Source organism: Penicillium chrysogenum, assembly GCF_028827035.1.
Source record: "Penicillium chrysogenum strain IBT 35668 chromosome Unknown utg000005l_segment0_segment0, whole genome shotgun sequence".
NCBI lineage: Eukaryota > Fungi > Ascomycota > Eurotiomycetes > Eurotiales > Aspergillaceae > Penicillium > Penicillium chrysogenum.
Genome location: NW_026622753.1, coordinates 8,433,645 through 8,456,644, shown reverse-complemented (window position 1 = coordinate 8,456,644; position 23,000 = coordinate 8,433,645). Strand labels below are relative to the sequence as shown.

General features: G+C 48.9%; 8 protein-coding genes across 8 annotated transcripts; 4 read left to right on the top strand and 4 right to left on the bottom strand.

Moving 5' to 3' along the window:
• Window positions 1–2,015: 2,015 nt before the first annotated feature.
• N7489_011576 (transient receptor potential ion channel family protein) lies at window positions 2,016–4,340 on the top strand (the record flags this gene model as incomplete). The annotated part of the gene is made up of 1 exon (XM_056717325.1): window positions 2,016–4,340. One exon carries the CDS (start codon window positions 2,016–2,018, stop codon window positions 4,338–4,340), a length of 2,325 nt encoding a protein of 774 aa, XP_056564947.1.
• A 619-nt stretch (window positions 4,341–4,959) lies between these two features.
• On the bottom strand, window positions 4,960–8,265 carry N7489_011575 (putative U1 snRNP complex component Yhc1; the record flags this gene model as incomplete). The annotated part of the gene is made up of 5 exons (XM_056717324.1): window positions 4,960–5,597; window positions 5,655–5,777; window positions 5,852–5,953; window positions 7,050–7,970; window positions 8,025–8,265. 5 exons carry the CDS (start codon window positions 8,263–8,265, stop codon window positions 4,960–4,962), a joined length of 2,025 nt encoding a protein of 674 aa, XP_056564946.1.
• Window positions 8,266–10,036: 1,771 nt separating this feature from the next.
• N7489_011574 (uncharacterized protein) lies at window positions 10,037–10,759 on the top strand (the record flags this gene model as incomplete). Its single annotated transcript, XM_056717323.1, has 1 exon — window positions 10,037–10,759. One exon carries the CDS (start codon window positions 10,037–10,039, stop codon window positions 10,757–10,759), a length of 723 nt encoding a protein of 240 aa, XP_056564945.1.
• Window positions 10,760–13,563: 2,804 nt separating this feature from the next.
• On the top strand, window positions 13,564–14,052 carry N7489_011573 (DUF3602 domain-containing protein; the record flags this gene model as incomplete). Its single annotated transcript, XM_056717322.1, has 1 exon — window positions 13,564–14,052. The coding sequence occupies one exon, from the start codon at window positions 13,564–13,566 to the stop codon at window positions 14,050–14,052; it is 489 nt and encodes a 162-aa protein (XP_056564944.1).
• Window positions 14,053–15,732: 1,680 nt separating this feature from the next.
• On the bottom strand, window positions 15,733–16,994 carry N7489_011572 (actin-related protein ArpA; the record flags this gene model as incomplete). The annotated part of the gene is made up of 3 exons (XM_056717321.1): window positions 15,733–15,795; window positions 15,849–16,163; window positions 16,227–16,994. The coding sequence occupies 3 exons, from the start codon at window positions 16,992–16,994 to the stop codon at window positions 15,733–15,735; spliced, it is 1,146 nt and encodes a 381-aa protein (XP_056564943.1).
• A 588-nt stretch (window positions 16,995–17,582) lies between these two features.
• Window positions 17,583–18,253, bottom strand: alg13 (N-acetylglucosaminyldiphosphodolichol N-acetylglucosaminyltransferase catalytic subunit ALG13; the record flags this gene model as incomplete). Its single annotated transcript, XM_056717320.1, has 3 exons — window positions 17,583–17,700; window positions 17,756–17,894; window positions 17,959–18,253. The coding sequence occupies 3 exons, from the start codon at window positions 18,251–18,253 to the stop codon at window positions 17,583–17,585; spliced, it is 552 nt and encodes a 183-aa protein (XP_056564942.1).
• A 444-nt stretch (window positions 18,254–18,697) lies between these two features.
• N7489_011570 (mitochondrial 37S ribosomal protein mS35) lies at window positions 18,698–19,744 on the top strand (the record flags this gene model as incomplete). Its single annotated transcript, XM_056717319.1, has 2 exons — window positions 18,698–19,091; window positions 19,149–19,744. The coding sequence occupies 2 exons, from the start codon at window positions 18,698–18,700 to the stop codon at window positions 19,742–19,744; spliced, it is 990 nt and encodes a 329-aa protein (XP_056564941.1).
• An 894-nt stretch (window positions 19,745–20,638) lies between these two features.
• Window positions 20,639–22,344, bottom strand: N7489_011569 (uncharacterized protein; the record flags this gene model as incomplete). The annotated part of the gene is made up of 3 exons (XM_056717318.1): window positions 20,639–21,726; window positions 21,784–21,853; window positions 21,910–22,344. The coding sequence occupies 3 exons, from the start codon at window positions 22,342–22,344 to the stop codon at window positions 20,639–20,641; spliced, it is 1,593 nt and encodes a 530-aa protein (XP_056564940.1).
• Between the last annotated feature and the right edge of the window lie 656 nt (window positions 22,345–23,000).

The window sequence follows — 23,000 nt, the reverse complement described above, 5'->3', positions numbered from 1 at the left end:
ATTGGCATACTGTGTCGATCCTTATACCATGTGTATGCAAACTGTGGATGTTTATTTTTTTCTTTTATGTTATATATCTTCTCAAACAGAATAGAAAGGGTTGCCATTGGAAATGTGCTGGATCTATGAAGGGTAAAATAGTCTAATGATCTTCCCGCTTCTAGAACCCTGGGGTACACTAAGAAGAATACTAGTAATGTCTACAACATACGATGTGCATACTCCGAACATAGCTCTAACTAGCTTTATACCAGTGCTCAGGAGAGTTTACCGCTGGATCTAAAACCATTAGAAATATAAAATGGAAGGTAAAGATATCAGCCAAGGACTCTTGGCTTTCCATTTTCGTGTTTCTCTCTTGCCACTTTTGTGCTCATTGAGTTCAACAGGTCCAAAAGAGGATGATATTCTACTTCAGCAGGTAGTTGCATACCTAGGTAGGTATTTTCCCTTCCCGATGATTGAATCAAATCCCTAATGCTTGCCGATTGATGTGCAATACATTACTCCAGGAATGAAGAGATTGATCGATTTCGGATGTTGATCAACAGCTTTCATCATATGAACCACTGGCGTCGCTCTCAAAGTGCTAGACAGTTCTTAGGAGACAAGAGTGCTTCCAAGGTTCTAATCACGTGGGAACTCCAGACTGAAATTTACAGGCTAATTTTGTTGTAGAAGCGCTTTCATAAAAGCGGCAGCTAAGGGCCCCACCCGACAGAAGAAATTCACTTCAAGGACATGCTCCATCGGACGGAGTAGGCAGCGACTTATAAGTGTGGACCTATGTTGTAGAAATCTAAAATCTAATTCTATTTTATTTGATTAACTATGAAGGCAGACAAAATACTAAAACAATGTGATATACCTGAGTACATAAAGCTATTCAAAGTTACCAGTTGTACGTAACGGTCCACTGTATTCGGCACACTCCACAGCTGGGGGCAACAGTTCCCTTGGTCCAGTCTGAATACTTAATATTGGCAGATTCGACTTCTGCTAATTATAATCGCAAGGCCCATGGACCCGCCTGATTCCCGCCATCCATCAACCGCTTCCGGCGTAAGTACACATATATGTTAAAAAGAGAAAGAGGGTTTTCTTTGGTCAAGAAGAAGAGGGGAAAGTTAATAGAGTGACTACAGGAAAACAAAAGGGAAGAAAGAAAATAGAGCAAGTGAAACATATATAGGCTTGGAGGTGGCATTCTGTAGAGAGTTGAAGGGGGAAAAGTGCCAATGGGTAGTCATACGGAACAAACCAAAAACATCAATACAGTAAAATACCAGTGATGTGATTGGTTTCCAGATAGCCGCCCCTGTTTTCTTACAATACATTACCACATACCTTCGTAGTGGAATGGCGACTCCAGGCAGTGTCTTTCCCACGGACCCTTGACTTGTCCCTGAGTTGAACAACCCGTGGACTCTCCTTCTTCCAACCCTCCCGTCTCTCTTTTCTTTTCTTTCTCTTCTCTTCTTGATCGAAAGGGAACCCTTCGTGTGTTCGCTTCAATCTTCTCCCCCCCGATTTCGAGCCTATTACTCCTTTACTCCTTTTTTTGGCCATACTGCGTATCGCCAGTCCACTCACTCTCGACATTTCGCCTTTTCGTTTTACGCGCTCAACCTCGCTCTCATTCAGGCTCTGACGTACTCTCATTTATCTATCTCAGCTTCTTTCCATTCCATAAACCTCCTTACGACTACTTCTACGCTCCGCCTATACTCAATGCCCCAGTGAAAGGCAAGACACCTTGACTCAATCTTGACTACTCTACTCCCGACAATTTCCGCCGAACATACAATATAGTAACAGTCCAAGGAGACATTGAGAATTAATTCGGCCCGGCGATCACACAATATTCGGCCGTACAAAAACTTCCGCATCCGGCGGCTGGCAACGTGGTACTCTGGAGTCCCACTGACACGGTAGCCGACAGATCTCTTCCCCTCGTCCACTGGGAACCTTTCCAGTGCTTCGCAACCTCTCCCTGATATCAAACATACACCAACATGCGGTTAATATCGCTTCTCACCTGCTTCGTCGCCTTTCTGGCGCCGCTAGCCTCCGCCGTTAAACTCCTTGAATCCAATGCCCTCACCGTGTGTATGGAAAGTAGCAACTTCACGGCAACATATTTCAGCGTCACTTTCTACCCCGGTAACAACTCTCTTATGGTCGGGTTCGATGGCGTCTCATACATCGAGGGCAAGGTTGTTGCGGAGATGACCCTTACCGCATATGGCTACGAGGCATACAAGAACACCCTTAATCCTTGTTCGATTCCTGGCATGGGTATGTGCCCCATGTCCGCTGGACCCATGGATTTGGGACCGCTTTCTCTCGACCTGCCAGAAGGCACTTCGGACAAGATTCCTGGTATTGCCTACACCGTGCCTGATCTTGACGCAAATGTGCGGATTGTCATCAAGACACTCGAGACTAATGAAAAGATTGCCTGTGTCGAGGCCTCGCTTTCCAACGGCAAGACCGTTAATCAAGCCGGAGTCTCGTGGACAACTGCCGTGATCTCCGGACTAGGTCTCGCTGCATCCGCCATTACCTCCGGACTAGGTCATTCCAACACTGCGGCTCATGTCGCGGCAAATGCACTCTCTCTTTTCGGATTTATGCAGTCGCAAGCGATGATTGGCATGACCTCCGTTCATATGCCTCCGATCGTGGAAGCTTGGACCCAGAACTTCCAATGGAGCATGGGTATCATCCGCGTAGGATTCATCCAGAAGATCGCTACCTGGTATCAGCGGGCAACTGGTGGAACTCCATCGACAATTATGTCGCAGCTTGAGGATACTTCTGTGGAAGTCCTCAAGCGCCGGAAGCGTGACTTGGTTGACCCAGCAATGAACCTCTTGAAGAGAGCCACGGGACCAATCATCAAGCGGGCAACTGGTATGGTAAAGAGAGCCGAAGGAGGCCAGAAACTTCTTGTCATTCGAGGAATTGAGCGTGTTGGATTCCGTGCGCACATCGAGCAGACCAACATTTTCCTCACTGGCCTGATTTTCTTTGCGGTCTTCACTTGCATTGTTATCATTATCGTTACAGCCTTCAAGGGAATTACTGAGTTACTTGTCAAACATGGCAAAATGAAGAGCGAGCGGTTCCAGGACTTCCGCAATGGATGGAAGGTAGTTCTGCGTGGTATCTTGTTCCGACTGACTCTCATCGGTTTACCCCAAATGTCCGTTCTTTGCCTCTGGGAGTTCACCCAGCGTGACTCACCCGCCGAGGTTGTTTTGGCAGCGGTCATGATCCTTTCTATGCTCGTATCTCTTGGTTGGGCCTCTCAGAAGGTTATTCGGTTGGCAAAGCGTTCAGTCACCATGCACAAGAACCCGGCATACATTCTCTACTCTGATCCATCCTGTCTGAACAAGTGGGGCTTCTTGTATGTGCAATACCGAGCAACGGCATACTATTTCGTTGTTCCGTTCCTCATCTACACCTTGATCAAGGGCATGTTCATCGGTCTGAGCCAGCCTGCACCGGTCGTTCAGACAGTGGCTTTGGTGATCCTTGAGCTAGCCATGCTGGTTGCTGTCTGCATTCTCCGTCCTTGGATGGATAAGAAGACCAACGTCTTCAACATCTCCATTGCTGCGGTCAATTTCCTCAACTCCATCTTCCTGCTCGTGTTCTCGGATGTCTTCGATCCCCCCGGGATGATGATCGGTGTCATGGGTGTCATCTTCTTCGTTTACAATGCCGTGTTTGCTTTGGTCCTTTTGATCCTGGTTCTGATCGCCTCAGTTTATGCCGTTGTGTCCAAGAACCCCGATACTCGTTACCAGCCCATGCGCGACGATCGTGGCTCGTTCATCAAGTCCCAAACCCAGCTGACAACTGAATTGGATGCCTTGGGCGCTACAGCACGTGGTGATGTCAAGCCTGGGCAATATAACAACAACCCATTCGACGATGATACGGCTTCCATCTCCAGTGGAAATGGTGCTACCGTCGGCCGCCAAATGGAATCGACCTACCCACCCCATGGCTCTGCCGCCCAAGCGCCTCGGTCACCCGTTGACCCATCTGTACCACTATTCCCCAGCAACGTGACTGGTCATCACAATCCTCCCCCGGATACGACCAGTTTGGTCGGTCCCCTTCACCCGCCGGAAGGAGCTTTGATAACAACTCTCCTGTTGGTCAATCTGCTTTGGCGACACATTATCGAGCCCAGAACAACGCCAGTCCTTGGCAACGGGGCGCTGGCTATGACCATTAAAAAAATGTCAGGGGTCTATTATATTGTCGCTTCCGAGATGAAGATATGTGATTTTGTTTTAGCGCGGGATACCGATGGTCTATGATTTTCCATTCGCCATTCCCTCTGGGTCCGGGGTTTTCTTTTCCTTTCTTTTTTTTTTATTGCTTCTACACAAAGTCTGCAGCATCCTCGTCGCTTCAGATAAACTTCTTTTCTTAATTCACTCCATTGGTTAATGGTGTGAGCCTTTTTTGTCATCTATCCCTTCCTTTCTCTCTACTTCTTCTCCCTTATTTTTCTTTTTCCTCTCCCTGGTCTAAATTCTTTGCTGTGCGTCTCCCTTGTTTTTATTTCCGCCTGGCGTTCTTTGATGCATTCTGGATATGGTGATTGGCCTTGGGGGTTCTCTTTTTTTGTTGGCTTGGCAGTTTGCCTGCTGCCAATTAAATATATTTCCAATTTCTCGTTTCACCTGGGCAACATTTCTCTCCCTATGTATACACCAGTGTTCTGGATGTAATCTTAGTGTATATATATGAAAGCAGTGCAAATCTATGCGGATGTGGAATTTTTTTCTTTTTTGCAATGTATCTTTTGTAAAGAATCCAATTCCATGAACTGACAACAACCTGCCGAAATCGACCAGAACCCCAGAGACCATCTCGTACGAAACACAACGTACGAAAAGTAAAGAGACGTAAAAACAAGAAGAAACCGCTATTTTACACTAACAGTAAAGAGCAAAAAGAACCATGAGAGATGCCATGCCATGCCCACGACACCACACATCCCCACATAAAAGAAAAGGTATCAGAAACAAACCATATACGAAGCAACCCCAGATCGTAACTATGATCACCACCGTTGATCCATCCCACCAGGAGGTCCACCAGGAGGTCCACCAGGAAGTCCACCTCCAGGGGAGGAGGAGGATACCCCTCCATGCCACGGGGGCCAGTAGGAATGGGCGACGGACCACCGGGCGCCATACCGGGCTGAGCAGGCATAGGCGGGAAGCCCGGCGCGCCTGGCGGAGGAATAGGGAAGTTCGGGAAGCCGCCCGGGGGCGGAATCGGCAGGTTTGCGCCCTGAGGCATGTTAGGGAGGGGCGGGGGGAAGCCGCCTGTTGGCGGGGTTCCGGCGGCGTTAGGGAAAGGCGGTGGGAAGGGGAGACCGTGAGCTCCTGGGGCTATTGGTTGGGGATAATGGTTAGCTTGGTATGGCCCACGGTAGGTTGGGGATCCCTGTCTCTGGATCTTGGGCATGAAGGTTGGGTGGGACATACGAGGGATCATGCCTGGGGCGCCGGGGGCGCCTGGTGGAGGGATGCCGAAGGGGGGAGGGGGCATGCCTGGTCGTCCTGGCTGTGTTAGCTTCGTCTTTTGGTTGGTTTCGGTGAGCATGGGGAGAGTCATACCTGGGAATCCGAAGGGAGGCGGGAAAGCGCCCGGGGGCATCATGTTGGGGGCTTGTTGGCCCTCTGCGGCGTAGGAGGAGGTAATGGAGTCGATGACGGACTGGGCCTTTTCTTGGCCGATCTCTGTATGGATGCATATGGTTAGCTATCGTTCAGCTGTTGGGTTTGACGTGTCTTGCGCCATCGGTCAGACGTACGTTGGTAGTAGTCCACCACGTTCCTCAGGTGGTTTCGACCGGAGTTGTGCGCCTTGCGCACGCTCATCGAGTCGTGCGTCAGGTAGACATCGCAGTAGTCGCCTATAGGTTGAAGTGAGGGGTTAGCAATATGCCGATGGGTGTGGGCATAGCATCGTGTCGCATTATTGCCCGGAATAGGCTATGACACGGCTTGGTCTGTCTAGACCTGGATTTTGGTCAAAACCTACAGAAGAGTGCATGGGAAGTTAGCTTTCAGTTGCAAATGTATAGACCGGAGGGCACTTATATTTGGGCATGTTGCCGGTTTCTGCAGCAAGTACCTTGCTGTCGTCGCGCGAGAGAGGAAAATTCCCTTTCGGGATAGGTTTCGTTCAGGAGGCGGGGTTCGAGACTAGTGAGGACTGTCCTGTTTTGCAATCTCTTTCTTTCAAGCTGACTCTCGGAAGTAATGCCTTGGTGACGCAAATACGAGAGAAATTGAAGCAGCAGGACCGGCAAGTTGTCTCGGAGCTCGATGGCGAGGGTTGAGCAGGCGGTCGGTGGTGGCAGAATAGTGTCTTATCGCAAACCTTTCTAATACAAAGACAACATCTCTCTTGCAAAGAAGGTGAACTCTCGTGATAGAAATAACGGGTTCAATTCCAATTTACTAGTTCAACCCATTCCACCAATTTTACACTAGCACCTAAACTCGAGAGGGAGCGGTATGCATTCACTCATTACTACCTACATACACATTGCACTCTCTGCTACTCTGGACATGGTAATGGACCCCCAAGTCTACGACTGTGTCTAGATAAGCTATTAAGTAGCGTCATATGCAATCAATGTATGGCACTTCTGCTTTCTACGGCCATCCGCGAGGCCATACTTGCGGGACACACTTGGGCCAGACTGATATAAAGCTTTGGAGTCAGTTGTCATAAGTGAAAAGCATTGGAATTCTGTTGAATTGATTCACCACCTAGATCAATGTTGGATTAACCCCCTGGATCAATGTTGAATTAACCCCCTGAATCAATGTTGAATTGATTAAACCCCTGGATCAATCTCGATCAATCTTCCACCCGAGAATACTAGCTTAGAATGCTGTCCTCATGAGAGACGGTTTACATATCCCAGTTGCTTGCGACAGCCGGGGACAAGACGCCATTGACAACTCCACCTTGCTTTCTCAGATTCAAAACCTGCGAACCCTCCTTATGCTCAATCTCAAAATTTCCGTTCTCCCCGCCCCGAGCGAATGCCATGATCATCTGGAGTAAACTGGCGAACCTGCTCAAAGCCGGTTGCTGCGCCTCCTCCCACTCCTTAACATCATCCTGCACGTTCTGGACCCGAATATTCTGGAATTGGCCAGCTGTATGGTGGGCAAGAATGAAGTTGGGGGTCTGGGTAAGCCACAACCGGGGCAATTCTTGCCGAAGGGTGTTGCGGTTCCTTTTTCTGCGAGCTCGAGTCTTTAGGTCAAAGATTGCGCATTGTGGGATACGTTGGCCTTGTCTGGCAATTTCAAGCTGCTTGAGTGCCGTTTCCGTAGTGGCTGAGGACACACCCGAAATCGATATTTCTTCGATCGACAGCAAAGCTTCCCCTGGGTCGGCGCTTTCGTCCTGGGTAACGGGATGTCCTTCGGTTCCCTCAGTATCCGGGACCAGGTTGGGCAAGAAGCCATCAGCTTCAAAACGCACCAGGCACTGCATGCCAGCAAATTCATACTCCATCACTCGTTGATGGGACTGGGATCCGCCCACACATGCATTCCATGTGGTGTACGCTTCCGGGAAAGTATGTCCGTACCCGTTGTTGGGATAAATTTCGGTGGGCGAGTTTTCCCTTCTGATAAAGAAGACCGTGCTGCCAAGTACCTCGACAAGCATCCTGAAGGGCCTATCCTGCCCAAGTACAAAACCCAGCAGACTGCCCAATGTATTGTTGCACCCGACGATGTCCACACTGGTCAGAGGGAACTCGGGTTTATCTGTCAGGATTGCTTTCACCATTGGCTCCATGGGGTGGGCGGGATATTTCGCCGCATTTCGATCGCGGTAATATTCAGCACTGTCTTGACGGAGTGTAGGGCCATCGGGCAGAGGTGTCCACTTGGGTGGTTCACCTGGTATAAATATGTCAGAGAATATACTTGCGACCGATGATCATGGGACCTTACCTGGAACGATAATTCTGCTCTTTTCCCCACCAAGCCAGTTGTAGGAAGTCAAATACTGGCTGTTCTTGATGCGAGATGCGGTATCATCTTCGTCGGGACCAAGACCTTCAATTTCATCGTATTGGATTGTGACAATGACATTTCCTAGCGGAGGTGCTGGCCATCTGCTCACAGGCGCGCGCCATCTGCCTGTACCTCGTCCCCTCCACAGCCCTTGTCCTCGTTTTCCGGGCAAAGGCATGGCGTAGAGTTTAACCCGCTTGGTAGCGAGGACGAAAGAACGCACGTAGCCGAGACGCTAATGCAGTAATGTATCTGTCGATAGGCGAAAGAAAGAGGAAAGTAATATTTACGGACCGATCTATTTAACTATTTCGTTTGTCGTTACGCGCATAAAATCATTACGGCTTATGCGCATAGGTTGCGCAGCCGCGATATCTATTCCTGGTGGATGATGCGTTTGTTGAATTCGCTGTCAAAGCCACGGTGATGCGTTTGAAGACCCCTGCAACAAGGCAGCGAGCCCTAATGGTTATGTTTAGTGTAGCAGTGCTCTGCTTGTTGGCAAGAGGAGTCCAAACTATACAAGGACACTTTGACTAATTCCAAGCCTACAAAAAGAATTCGTAGTTAATGCTGCATCTATCTTGGGATATCTGGAATTTGATGAACTTGGGTACTTTGAAGTTTCGAGCATACTAAAGGATGAAATGGCATGATTAAGGTCACTAAGCGTGTAGGAAGACCACTCAAATACCACCTTTACGCACGATGGATGAGGTACTGAGACGCTTGAGTGTATTCTGCTCTTCTTCTCGCTCATCGCTGCGACATCTGGAAACTGGATCTAAAAATACGGGAGGAGGAAGACAGTACTTGGAGGAAAGCCCTACTTACGGCAGTGTATGGTCACCCAGCACGCCATATCGTATTTTGCCAGCATAACATTTCGTAAATATAGTATTTGCATGTTTTATTGACTGTACAAACTGAGAGATTGTAGAAATTGAACCTGTAGAAGTTAATATTTTAAGAATTAATCACTAGAATATGTACATATGTAGGTAACAGATTGGCGGCATGACAGTCAAAATTTGATATGGAAAACACGATATGGCGCACTGCCGGCTATCCGCTGCTGTACTCTGAGTGAGCAGGCAGAATCTTTGAGCGTCAGCATATTCGTTGTCAACAATTGCAAAAACCGACTGAGCATTATGCGGAGGGAGAAAATCCGAGAAAGCTTGATATCGAAGCAAATCATTTGCTGTACCAGCACAGCTGCAGCAATGTACTATGAGGATACTCGATATGCTTCCCGGGCACCGTGCTTCAAGAAGAAGTGGGCGAGATTCTTGAGTCCGCGTGTTTACGACAATGACGCCCAAAATTAGACATTGGTAGGAGATCTAAGAACCGCCCTTAGCCACAAAGGCTCTGTGGCAGAGTGATATTTTCTATCGTCAAAATTATGAAGATATCTTTGGCGAGGTCTCTGGCTGACATGATGAGAACTCAAAGGGGAGCAAGAGGAATGTCTTTGAGGATCGTGAGTCGTGTTGACATTTTTAGTCGGCTGAGTCTATTGCGGCAGCCTCTAAGCAAACAGAATGATTCAGTCCTAATATCCATGGGAATCTGTGTCCAGGGCTGTCAATGGATTAAACAAATGTGCTGGTGGTTTCCAAGGGGCGTTAAATGCTCAGCTTGAAATTCCCTGAGATTGGGATATTGTATTGAGGATATTGGAATGTTGTTAGCATCAAATGAACTAGGTAGATCACTGTGGGAGTTCAGTGTAGGTTTTTTGTGCACTTTTCTTGTGAGGCAACCCCATCACTGTTCAAGTTTGCTTTAGGTGAAAAGATGGTGAGATTAGCCATATGAGTCCAAAGGAAGTGCATCGTGACAAACATTTCCATCGCGGTCAACGCTTGCACATCCTGTCGCTTTACCTTCGCTCTCATGCCATCCATCTGAATTAGTCCCCGAGTCAAGTCCCTCGATTCAAAATGGCGACCACCATGCCCACAACGGAGATCAACAAGCTCGCCGCCGGGGCCAAGATCCTCATGTTGGGAACCGAGATGCTTGTCTTTCTCAGCGCCGGCGACCTCATGGCAAGCCCAATCACCCCATCCGGAACCCCTCGAATTTCAGTGCCACTCAACGAACTCCAAGACCACCTTTCGACCAGAACATTTGTCTTCGAAGACCCAAAGGCCCTCGAAGCATACTTCTCCAACACAGAATCAGCCCGTCCGAAAGCCACCAAATTTCGACTCGTCCCCATGCATCAGTTCATAAACAACCCACTCCCAACGCTGAGCATGGACCGATTTTCCGGTGAAGGATGGACACGTCATTCTCGCGACCAGCCGCCCGAGGTACGCGAGTTCTTCAAGGCGATGCCGTTTCCATACCCAAGTCTCGAATTCGTCTCCATCGACCAAATTACCTACCCCGAGGGACGGGAATTCATTACGCTGAATTCAGATTGGAGGGCAGCTTGTCGGGCTGTTCCGAAGGGGCACAAGGTGGAAGAGATCACGTTTGATCTGGCCGGATCAAAGAAGCTCAATTCAAGTTATGTCTCTCGTTTGGTGCAGCTGGTGAGCACTATTCTTGCTGTCAAGGCTGCGGGTCCATTCCGCTGCCGACTTCGTGATGATGAGCCCTACCAGTACAAGGATCGTGTGACGGGTGCTTTGGCCAACAATGGGGTTTCTGGTTAGCAGGACGAGACTCGACATGATACCCCGTATTGCGTATCCGGATTTGGCGAGGCGGGTGATATGTCTGGCCGCGAAAGGCTCAAGAACAGGGCTGGGGATTGGGAACTAGGCTGTTCTCTGGTATTGGGATGTCTTTCCAAGGGGCATCTCCACATGATTGTTGGAGCCTGGTGGAAGTGAACATGGAAGGATGGGAATCTGGTGACATGAATGATGAATGTCGTGTCTTGGCATCATTTGAGATTCGAAATGGACTTTTGCCGAAACCATTGTGCTATCGTAGTGTTACAGTCTCAATTATCCAATGTATCACGAATCCACAAACAAGCATTTTAGACATGTCTGTCGACCAGGTTCAGAAGTCTTGTTTTTCTGTGTTCCATGAAAGGTGTTTCAGATTTATACAACTACAACAATGAGAGACATGGATTAGCAACCTTGGAAGACAACTGATCCCCAAGGTCCTAATCCCAACCCCGACACCACGTACATACATGAATGTACCAAGCCAGCCAAGATTCCAACCCAACGAGCTGATAGCCTCCGAACCCGGCAATATCAGACGTAACACAACCCGATCGGGATATAGAAATATGTTGAAGGTCACATCGACCAGCACAGAGCTAGCTAAAACGGTAAATTGGCAAGATCCATGGATGACACGAATTACTCAATAAGAACAGCACCCAAAGCCTAAATGCGAGAACCGGTACTATCGGATAAGCAGGGAAGTGCTGGCATTCAATCCTTGAACGCCAACGTATGTCGGTAATACTACCTAGGTGCCTGGGTAGTCATGCCCGGCTAGGAGCCGCCAGCCTAACCGGTTGCCGGGCCTCGACCTGGCGACAATGATAATCATGTGTCATGGTGCTGCGCTATTATCTAATGGCACATAGCGGGGTGTATTTTTGTTTGTACGGAGTACGGAGTAGATGGAACAAGCTAGCTAAGTACGTGTATGGATATTGGATATGTAAGACGGAGTACTCGGGGTTTGTTTAATCGCGCATTATTATATAGTTGTGTTTGATATGTGAGGGGGAACAGAATGATGTACGTCTGAAGAATCTCCAAGTCAGGTGCTGAGTCTCGTCCAATTGGGAGATCGGGATGTGATTTTTCGACCTGACAATATTAGCCGTGTCAGTCTCAGCAGACACGTATCCTCAACACGTGAGGTCACGGCATTCCTACACTTTACCCCTATCGAGTAAAAAGGGGAAAGGCCGGACGCACCTCTCAGCGAAAAAGTTGGGGAAAAGAAAATCTGGGGAAATGGAAAACGCACAGACACGTCCATGGCATCCATGGATGGCAAGGTGATTTGTCTGTTTTCGCCGCTCGGATCTCTCGGCCAGTCAGAGCACATGAGCGACCAGAGATTTTTTTTTTTGTTCTTTTTTCTTTTTTCCTTTTCGGTTTTATTCTTCAACGTCATTCAGCATCTGGGGAACACTTGACACTTGGCCTGTTCTCGGACTCCTCGGCACTGAATCACAAAGGGGTCAACCTGGACACCATTCTCGGCAGTCTAGGCATTGCCCAGGTGGTACTCCTACGGTGAGTGAATTATTTGATCAAGACAGGTACCATGTGCAGCGAACTAGCCCTAGACTTGGATCGACGCGGGCTAAGGAAGAATATCCCGCAGATTTCAGCGCGATGGGGTCATCGTACATTAGCGCGTCCTGAAATTTCAGTACGTACAGCACATATATTTTATCGATCTGATATTGTTATTCATCCCAAATATAGCCCTGGAGTATACATGTCCATGGATATACTTATACAGTTGCATTATATACCAGTTTGTACAACACACACATCCATGGATGTAGCCATCAGTTTGACATCACTGGTACTTATGAATTGCAAAAATGTGTTGCACAAATAGCCCCTGTTCTCTGGAAATAGAAAGTGGACACGGGCCGGTGAATGGGCCGGTGAATGATGCAATTGCTATTGCTGGAGCAGTAAAATACCTTTTCTCTTGGTATTCTGGTATTGATAATACATCGTGAGTATTTTATTTCTATTGCCTCAAGGCTACGGAGTACAACATACTCAATACTACTGCCTAAATTGCGCAACACCTGACGTGATTGAGACATGGCCCCTGTTGCGGTGTGTGCTGACAAGGGATAATAACGTGCCCAGGTGCCCAGCCCTGGAGGTGCCCAGGTGAGTGTCAAAATTGTATTGGGATCTGGACACTCGATGATCCTGAAAATGCGTGGTTTTTCTGCATTTCCTGGGGGTAATGGAAATCCCCATTGGTTGGGAAGGGAGTTTCTGTTACGTCTTGCCACTCACTATTGGTGGAGTAGCCCCAGTCAGATGACTTGGTTACCCAGTGGACAATTTGTAAAAGCGGCAAGAGTTGTATCGTGTGGGGAAGAGCCAAGGCCAATCACATTCCTTAACCAGATCACAGGGGTTTTTCAGGACACATGCAGGTGCTGACATAGCATCCAAAATGGAAATATCTCTTGCTGGTACACCGATGACGATGGGGAAAAAGGGATAAATTCAAAATTCCCATAAAAAAATAAAATAAAATAAAATCAAAAATCAAAAATCAAAAAGAAAAACCCCACAGCACCTTGTGACTGGATGTCGTGCCTGGATCTGGGAATGACTCCAAAAAAGGTCCCAGGGACTATATAACTGGAAGTCCCCGCTGTTTGCTTAAGACCCATAACTGCAAATTCTTCAACTGGATGGAGTCTTTATAGTCTTTACAGCATAGACTGTTTTATCTATACTTTATACTTCAGATCTACTTTGAATCACATATCAACATGTCTACATCAAATTATCGCCTTGTTGAGCCACACCCTTCAGTGCCAAACGCCGGCCGTCCAGCCGTCTACACTGGCCGTGGAGGATGCGGGAATATCGTCAATCTCAAGAACACCAAGACCACCGACTCGCGCAGCGCAACCGGTCCCGCGTCTTTAGCCCGTCTCGACTCTCGCGTCCCAACAGCCTTCATCTCCGGCCGCGGCGGAGCCGGCAACGTCCACAGCAGCAGCGAGCGTGCCATCTTCAGCTTCGATGAAGAACTCGAACGTGATCTGCGCCAGGCCGCCCCCGTCTACCACGTCGGCCGTGGTGGTGCCGGCAACACCATGTACCGCGACGACTACAGCACATCCAGTCTGAGTCGCAAGTACTCCGCCGCCAGCACGGCCACCAACTCCAGCAGTGGCTCCGTGGCTGATCGCGCGCGGGATATGGCCCGTCGTGGGCTGGAGAAGGGTTGGGGCAAGCTGAAGGGTACTGCCTAGATGCATATTCTCTACACTTCTGGTTTCCACTGCCGATATCAACATCAACGACATAACGACCAAAAAAGTTTCTTGCCTTTCTTCACCACGTCTTATCTTTAATCAGGGACTTCACCGATCCCAGACCGAAACATCGACATCCCGTTGATACCAATCCGTTGAGGAGTGTCTTGCCACAAGACCCCTTTCTACCTGTCATGTTTCTCTCTGCATGTGTCGGCGAAGTCCCAACCACTCATACGTCTTCCCCAACATTTCTTTATCTCATCGAAACCTCCTCACTCAATCATGGGCAAACTGGCGTTTCATTATGTCTTTTTGTGGTTAATTTGCGCCTCGAGCCAAAGAGCCAAACCACCCTGCATCAACGCCAGGTTCTGGAAACCGGGTTCTCTTCTCTACGGAGTTTCATTCAACACCAAGATCGCGCCATCGAACAACAATTGTCTGGCTGCATCATTCTCGGAGTCCGCCCTTATTTTCTCATCTCTCACTTTTCTGTGTTTCCTTGTGTCTGTTTTTCAACATATTCCCCCAATATTGCGCCACTCTGAGCTACTACTTTCTAGCCATGAGTTTAACAATGAATTGCATGCTTGGGTTTCCCCGGGCTGGATTACATGTCTTCAATATTTTTCTATTACATCATTAAGTAGTTGTAGATTTGGTTAAGATGTTCTCGTTGTGACTGGTTCCACTCATGGCGAATCTGGGCTTGACAGATGTCGCATCCAGTTGTAGCGTTGTAGCCGCGGATAGGCGATGACAGCCGGAATATGGTATTCTGGTTGGCCCATGGATGTCAGTAGAAACAGGTATTCTTCGTTCATTCTCTGGAATATTCTACTGGCTTTGTTATAATCGTGTTCTTTGTTCTTTTGGTCCATGGATGTTCTTAAGTTCGATTTGCCATTCTACTGTATTTTCTTTGAACTCGGTGTTCGGTACTGGGGCTAAGTTGATATGTGGCGACATGTATACTTGATTTCCTTTAATCTCTATATCAAGGCCAGCATTGACAGAAACAAGGATTTTCATTAATTAAAGAAATTGCCTCCGTTACCCAGTGAGCCCCATCCATCTGAATTTGGGTATGTTGGGCTCCCAACTATTCATAGATGGGAGGCGAATTGGAGAATGAACAAACACGTCTTCATTATTATTGTCTTCTTCGTTTAGAGGTAGAACGAATAAGATGAGTGTAACTGTACACTCATATATTTCTAAATAAATTGCATATGTAGCCTCGCGCGACACTGCCTATTGTGATTCAGCCAAGCTACGCAGATGAGAGAGAATATAATATGACAACAACTTGTGTATGCAGGTATGTCCGAGTAAATTATGTCTAGAGTAGAACCATCCCCAAGACGCAAGAGACTGTATTTGCAATAAAGTCGGAGCGGATGCCAAGAGAACATGAGCTGGATAGGAAATGGAAACTGGGGTATCAAGAGCCGGGGACCCGACTCGGATTTGTGACGGTCGATCACTTCTTGGTATGCACTGCCAATTGCATAATGATCGATCCAGGTTGACAAGATCTGTTTCTTGTATTTGTTCTGGGGATTGGAGATGGTGCCTTGGGGATCGCGTTCGACGCAGTGGATGCTATTGGTCCCAGAGTGACTCGGCAGAAGGCCACCATAATATCAAAGACTTTCGTCACAGGCGAGTCCTTTATGCGAATCGCTTGTGAATCACCTCAGGATCCTCGTGCCATTCGTCTGCACTTACCCACATCTAGAGTCATTTAGTTAGCTGTAATGCATTGGCATGACGGGGGTGTTGCATACCTTTCTAAACGTGCTCAGCCCGGCAAGAATGCTACCACCAATCCACGTGGTGTACTTGCGTTCAGCAGGCGCAGAAATACGGATCTTCATGTCCTCGACTGCTAGTTTTTTGATCTCGCGCATCAATCGATCAGGGAAGTTCTTGCACAGTGTTGAACCTCCGGAAAGCACAATATTCAGGTATAGCGATTTTCGCAGGTCGAGATCTGTGCGGGTGATGGCGTCCTGCACGATCTGGTGTACACCGGGATACTCGAGGCCGATGAGCTCGGGATCGAAGAGGATTTCAGGCGCACGGTAACGTTCTTGGCCGATCTTGAGAGGTGAGTTCATTAGCATTGTTGTAATCCAGAAATGATATTCCAAGACATTGCATACCTTGATCTTGTGACCGTCCGGAAGAGCGTAGTCCATCGCTTTAGCATCAGACTTGTGGTAGCTATTCATCCACTCCTTCTCTTCCCGCTTTGGATCCAGCGACACATAGCAGACCTTCTCCTTAATCATCCGCACCACCTCCTTCTCGGCGCTAGTGTGCAGCACATGTCCAGCCTTCCGCAGCAGCAACTGCATCTGTTCCGTAACATCACGACCAGCAACATCAATTCTCCGAATACTGTTGGGAATAGCGAAACCCTCGAAGACCGGCACTGCGTGGGAGACACCGTCACCAGAGTCCAAGACCACACCCGTGGTCCGGCCAGACGCATAGAGCGACAACACGGCTTGAATCGACATGTACAAGGCCGGCACGTTGAAAGCCTCGAACATGAGTTGGGCTGCGATATCACGGTTGGCGCGCGGGTTCAGCGGTGGCTCCGTGAGGAGGACGGGGTGTTCTTCGGGGAGGGTCTTGAGCTCGTTTTCGTAGACGTAGTGCCAAATGGATTCCATATCTTCCCAATTCGTGACAATGCCGTGTTCCAGAGGATATCTGATCTTCAATAGTCCGCGGAGTTCTTGTGCACGGGACCCGATGAACGAGTCCCCTTCCAGACCACCAGCCATTACGCGCGGGTGTTTGGGACGACCGACAAACGACGGGAAATAACATGATGGAATCTCCTCTCCGGCAAAGCCTGCTCGGATTGTCCCGCTTCCATTGTCGATGACAATTGGCACGTTGTGAAGAGTTGCCTCTGCCATTGCGGGGGGTGTGGATGGGAGGTTGAGGTCGGATAAGGACAAGCGCGGGTATAGACGGCCTCTCGGCCTAGAATGGGCGACTCGGAGGAATAGCGGGGTGGGAGTTGAACTGAAGGCGCATATAATGTGTTCGGTGGTTGGGCGTTGATGTTCTTGTTGATTCAGGAGTGGACGCGAAGCCGCAAATCCGCAAATCGGGAATTGTCAACAAGGAGCTTGGGCCACTCTTAGTCCACGCCTGGTAAATTGAACCCACAATAGAATTGAAGTCTACAGAATTATCAGAATATATCTGATTAGTTCATTGTATAATAAGAAACATAGCTCAAATAGTTATGTGTCAAAATCTAATCGGTAGTGGTTCGGATGAGCTTAGAAAGTAATTGATTCTCTTCATGGGTCTATCAGACGTTATCTCGACACTCAATAGACCGAACAGACTGAACTTGGATCAATTGCTTCACGGATGCCCATTTGATTTCATGAAACGTCATAACTCGTGATATAATGCAGCCCCCAAGCCCATTGTTCAGTGGACAAAAGTGGATGGGTGGGAATCAGTCCTCGTAGGACACCAAAGGGGTTCCTTTAGTCCAAAAAGCCCAACTCGTCAGACATACTTTCCGCAAGAGTTGTATTTCCAGTTCGCATAGACAATACCTCGGCCTTCTGAGTCTCTGCTCTGCTAATAGCATTGCCCACATCACTGATCAGAGGTTAGCTAGACTGGCCGAATAGACAAAGGAGGATAGATCATTTACTTGACCGAACTACTAATCACGTAGTTCCCTGCTTCTAGCTCATCTGCCAGTTCCTGCTGGTGATTATCGGCAAGGTCTGGATTGGGGACTACAATCAAGGGTACACCCAGACGAAGTCCTGCCAGAACAGTACCAGTTCCTATGAGATGGTAAGTGAATCAAGGCCTGACATATTCAATACGCGAGATAGTGATGCATCATACCGGCATGACAAATGATCAAGCCACGCTCTTGATTAAGCGCCTCTCTTTCCACGGTCATCATCATTTGCGCATCAATGCTCGGCTGGAAATCGAATCCTCCAAGGGTGAGACCGTGGTGGGGCTGGTCACTGTCGATGAAGTTTTGGAAAATTTGCTGGCCATCTTTACCGTACTGAATAAGAAGATGGGTGTAGCCACGCTTGGATAACGTCTCGAGAAATTGTGAACTAAGTATTTGTTCAAGTAGTTTCTGGAAGGAAGCCGTGGCCCCCACAGTCACAAAGCATAGCTTCATCGTGGCGATGTTGTGTCGAAGTGGGCAGAGAAATCAACCTTGGAAGGTTCTCTCACAATCAATTATCGTCCCTCACATAGGGGAATCGTAAAAAGATGCATTATCGAGATGAAAGAATAGTCCAAAGATCAAGATGCAATCATATACCATGGCGTCACGTGCATATGACCCACGCTAGTCTGAATATGGCATAGCGTATGGCGGTGAACCTCGCAAAAGTGGAAGCGGAAAACATCGTAGTTGAGATCTTGTCCCTACCCACGCTATACCCTCGACAATGGCCTCAGCAGCTCGGTTATTGACTCGCCCAGCCGGCAATTTGGCCCGGAGGGGCCTCATGGCCCCCTCTGCCCGGTACTTCTCAGCCTCGCCGCTCAATCGCGTCCAGGATGACCCCGTGATTCCTCCTCCGCCGAAGGAACTCAGACCGGAGGATTTCCCCCAATGCCTGAGTATTCAGTCGATCTCCTGACCAAGGAGCAGCGGTCAATGTACGATATGATGTCTCCCGAGGAGCGCGCGGCATTCGACGAAGAGAACACCCGCATGGTTGCCGAATTCAACGATCCTAGGAAGCGCGCTGCGGCCTTTGAGGAACTCGAGCAGAGCATTTTGAAGATTGATAAAGAGGAGGATCTCCGATTCGAAGAAATCCGCCCCCGTCGGCCTGGTTTCTGGGCTGAAGACGAGCCAGACGAGTTGGTGAACATACTCGAGGATGGAGACGAGGAAATCAATGACGACGAAATCACCTCCATGGCACACGCAGAGATGGAATTGCACCGTGAAATGAGAGAATATGCCCGCATTACAGCATGGGACATGCCAATGCTGAGCAGTAAGATCAATTGCTCACTACGACCATACCTTCCATCTACTGACATTGAACTATTAGAGCTCGCCAAACCATTCACCCTGCCTCCCCAAACCCACATCCTCCGCTTCCGCTACACTACTTACATGGGTGAACAGCACCCGGCCGAGCCCAAGGTCGTCGTGGAACTCGCATCCCAAGATCTGACCCCCAAGTATCTCACCGAAGCCCAGCGCCAAACATTCCTCAAGCTGGCCGGTACGCGCTACAACCCGCAGACCGATATTATCCGCATGTCGAGTGAGAAGTTCGGCTCGCGTGCCCAAAACAAGCGCTACCTGGCAGATGTGGTCAACTCCATGATCAAGGAGGCCAAGGAAGGTGACTCCTTCGCCGATATCCCGCTCGACCTCCGCCACCACAAGCAAAAGACCAGACTGCAATTCCCCGAATCCTGGAACATGACCGAGGCCCGTCGGAATCAGCTGGCTGCGCGGCGCAGGGAGCGTCTAGCAGCCGAGGAGACGCGAGCGGCCCTTGTGGACGGTAATTCAATTGTCTCCGATGCTATCAAGACTCTGCCTTCGCTCAACCCTGCCCTCCAGGCCAAGGCTGCTGACGAGCGGGAGCGCGTTGCTGTCAAGGTTGGCGCTCGGAAAAAGGTCGCCCGCCGGTAATAGATGTTCGTCAACTGTATATTGGGTGTGTTTGAGAAACTGTTGTCAGACATTTGCGAGGCGCGGGCGCATATTTCAGGATTTTTGGCATCTTTTCTTTCGAATGTACTATAGTCATTTTATTCCATGCATTGGCGGCTCGCTGTTACTCCATTCCTTGTAGTTTGCCTCTCGACTTAGCACCGTGAAGTATGTTATTTTCTAGAGAGCTCTATTTCAACGCTCCCTAGTATCTAGATGCTACTGGAGAATTGGAAACGGTAGTATAAAAAGAAAAAGTGAAAAGAAATCAACGCATCAAATTGGTGTGAGATATCTGCCAAGACAAGGAAGTCGGTCAGCAGAACCAACCACAACCTCGTCATCAGCCAACTTCCGACTCATCTATACTCGAACCAACAAGAATACCTAGGTATCCTGTCCATGACAGATAGGACAAGGCCTTGTTGCAGTTCCAGAATCGAAAATAAAGACAATCACAAACGAAATAACAACTCCATATGGGTACAGATTCCACCCGTGTTAATTAACGGGCAACAACTTCCCAATCAAGAAAAACAAAAAATAACGCAAAAGAAACAAAAAATAAAGAAACGACAAAGAATAAACGCGTCGCAAGAAAAGAAAAAATGTCCATGACTGCCATGCGATCTCTCACGTCTGATGATTGTCGTCTTGTCTGGGCCACTTTTCGTGCTTGGGTATAGTCTCTGTGTATGATATCGCATAATTTTACCTGGTAGGTTGACATCGAAGGGAAAACCACGACGATGCACCAGATCTCATAAGTGCACGAAAAAAGGATGGAATCGATCAACGAGCGGAGCCATGCAAATAGTCACGTTGACCACCGCAGGTCAAGCCCGCCTGAGTGAAAGTGTCGAAGCAATCAGATCAGTTGCCGTGTTGATTGTTTGAGTACGGTCCAAACAAGTGGGCAATGTGCTCGGCAGGTGGCGATGTGCGCTTGAGAATAGGACCTCCAATGGGACCCCAAGTGACACGGGTGTCGGCCGAGTTCAAAGGCACGTTTTCAGTGACCTGGAGATCTCCGATCCGGGGAGTAGAAGGTCCATAATTCATCTGGACGGTAGCGTGGGAGCCGCTGGACTCTGACACCTTGCGAGAAGGCATATCGACACGGGTGAATGCGCTGAAGTTCGAATCGTAGGCTACAGCGGGTTCCCTCGGGAGCATGACACCGCCATCAGAAGAAGGGTTCGAACTGTGCTGGTAGATGGCGTGGGGCTGCACATGGTGATGGGCGTCGACCGGCTTGTTCGAGGCATCCTCGAACATATCTTCATTACACTCGGTCAGCTCATTGAGCTTCCAATAGGCATTTCCGTGGAAGTTACCATCATCCAGAAGAGATTGATGCGCAGCCATGGGAGCAGAAACATGACCAATAGCCGAGACGGTGATTGGAACTGAGGCCGGAACAGCGGCCGGGGGAGTCGGGGTGCAGACTTGGTTGCCGCCAAATCCGTGAGACCCATATTCGTAGGTGGCTGGGGCGGATTCCATGCCGGGGGACCACTCACTGCTCCGCTCGCTGTCACTGCTAATCCCTTGACGAATAGAAGCCATGTTTCGGTTACGGCCACCACGGTGGGTACCCTTCCAGGTATTGCCATGATGTCCATGCGCGGCCCCGGTGCGTCCACCTCGATGCTGGTTGTAGCTGCCGAAGCCGCTGTGACCTCCACGGTTCGCTGGTCCGCGAGGAGGGGACTTGTCCAGCTTCGAGTTAGCATGGGTGGTGGGCATTTTGCTGGCACCGCCCTCGTTGGTAGGCGAAGCTGGGGATGGCAGGGCCCGCATGGGCGGCTGATCCGCAATGGCAAGTTGCGGACGGTTTTGGTTGGGGTGCAAGAGACTCTTCACATTGTGCTTCTCCCGGTACCAACGAGGGATATCCCGAAGGCCAAGTTTCTCGATCAAGTGCTTCTCATCGGGCATTTCATGCTTGTACAGGCAACCTATGCAACACGGCGTCAGTCAATACTTCATAGGTCTCAGCCATTCAGTCAACTTACCTTGCTGAGAATAGTCACATTCACCGTGACGAATCCAGTACGAACAGTACTCTTTCTTCGAACTTGGGGCCTGCGTTGAAAGGGTTAGAAACTTGCACTATACCATGCCAGGAGACTCAGCCATACATGCTTATTGCCATGATGTCCTTTGGCATAAAAGCTTGGTGCGGTCGGAGAGAGTCCATTGGTAGGAGTGCCTTGACCGGCAAGCCTGTTAGAGCCCTCGACTCCCTGGAAGAGGATGGCCTGCGCGGATGCCCGCATGTGATCAGGAACGTTTTTGTTCGTGAGGACCTGCAGCAGGAGGCTGTGCATATCCGGAACAGATTCCTTCTTGTCACCGTCACGCTCAGAGGACCGGGTAACCCCGTCAACAGACCAAGGCTCAGGACGTCGGTTAGCTAGACCACAGCTAGTCATACCCTGGGTCTCTCCAGCATTGAGGGTGCGAGAGACAGCACGGATGGTGACGTTAGTGGGTAGCTCATCGACAGCTACCAGTGGGGTCAAGGTCCCATCAGGGCGGGTACAGAAAAATTGAGGGCGACCCGGAGTCGCCATCTTGACAAAAAGCAAAAACTTGATCAAGATAAAAATGAGAGATTGAATGGATAAGATTGTGCAATAAGAATGTGGTGCAGAAAGAAGCAAGAGAGATGAAGAAAAGAAGTGGGAAGAGGACGTTTGTGGGAGAAGAGTGTTATGGGAGGTGACAAGAGACAGAAGGGGCAGGTGACAGGTGACAGGGGACAGCCCTAGAGGTGACAGCCCTGGAGGTGACAGCCCTGAAGGTGACAGCCCTGAAGACAAACAAGACAACAGCAAATTGGGACGAAGATGAGATGAGAAACTGAAGTTAGGGAAACACAATCTCATATATTGGAGAGCCTTTGAGATTCATGAAGCTTGACCGTGCTAATTATCTACATATCAAAGGGCTATATGAGTTTAATCCACACAATGAACTTGACCATCTTGGGTATATTAGATACACTGGGTGCACAATGGGGTCTATCTATCCTTAAGCTCACAATACGATCCCCATGGAGACAAAGACACCCTGGTCTATCAGATCAGGAAACGAGTGTACAGTGTTGCAGATGATATGGATACATCGTTTCTCTGCATATCAAAGAGCAGAAAGCCTGTAGGAATAGACTACTGAAAGGCACGAATAAGCTGTGTACCATTCAGAGTCAATGCTTTTGGCTTGTAAA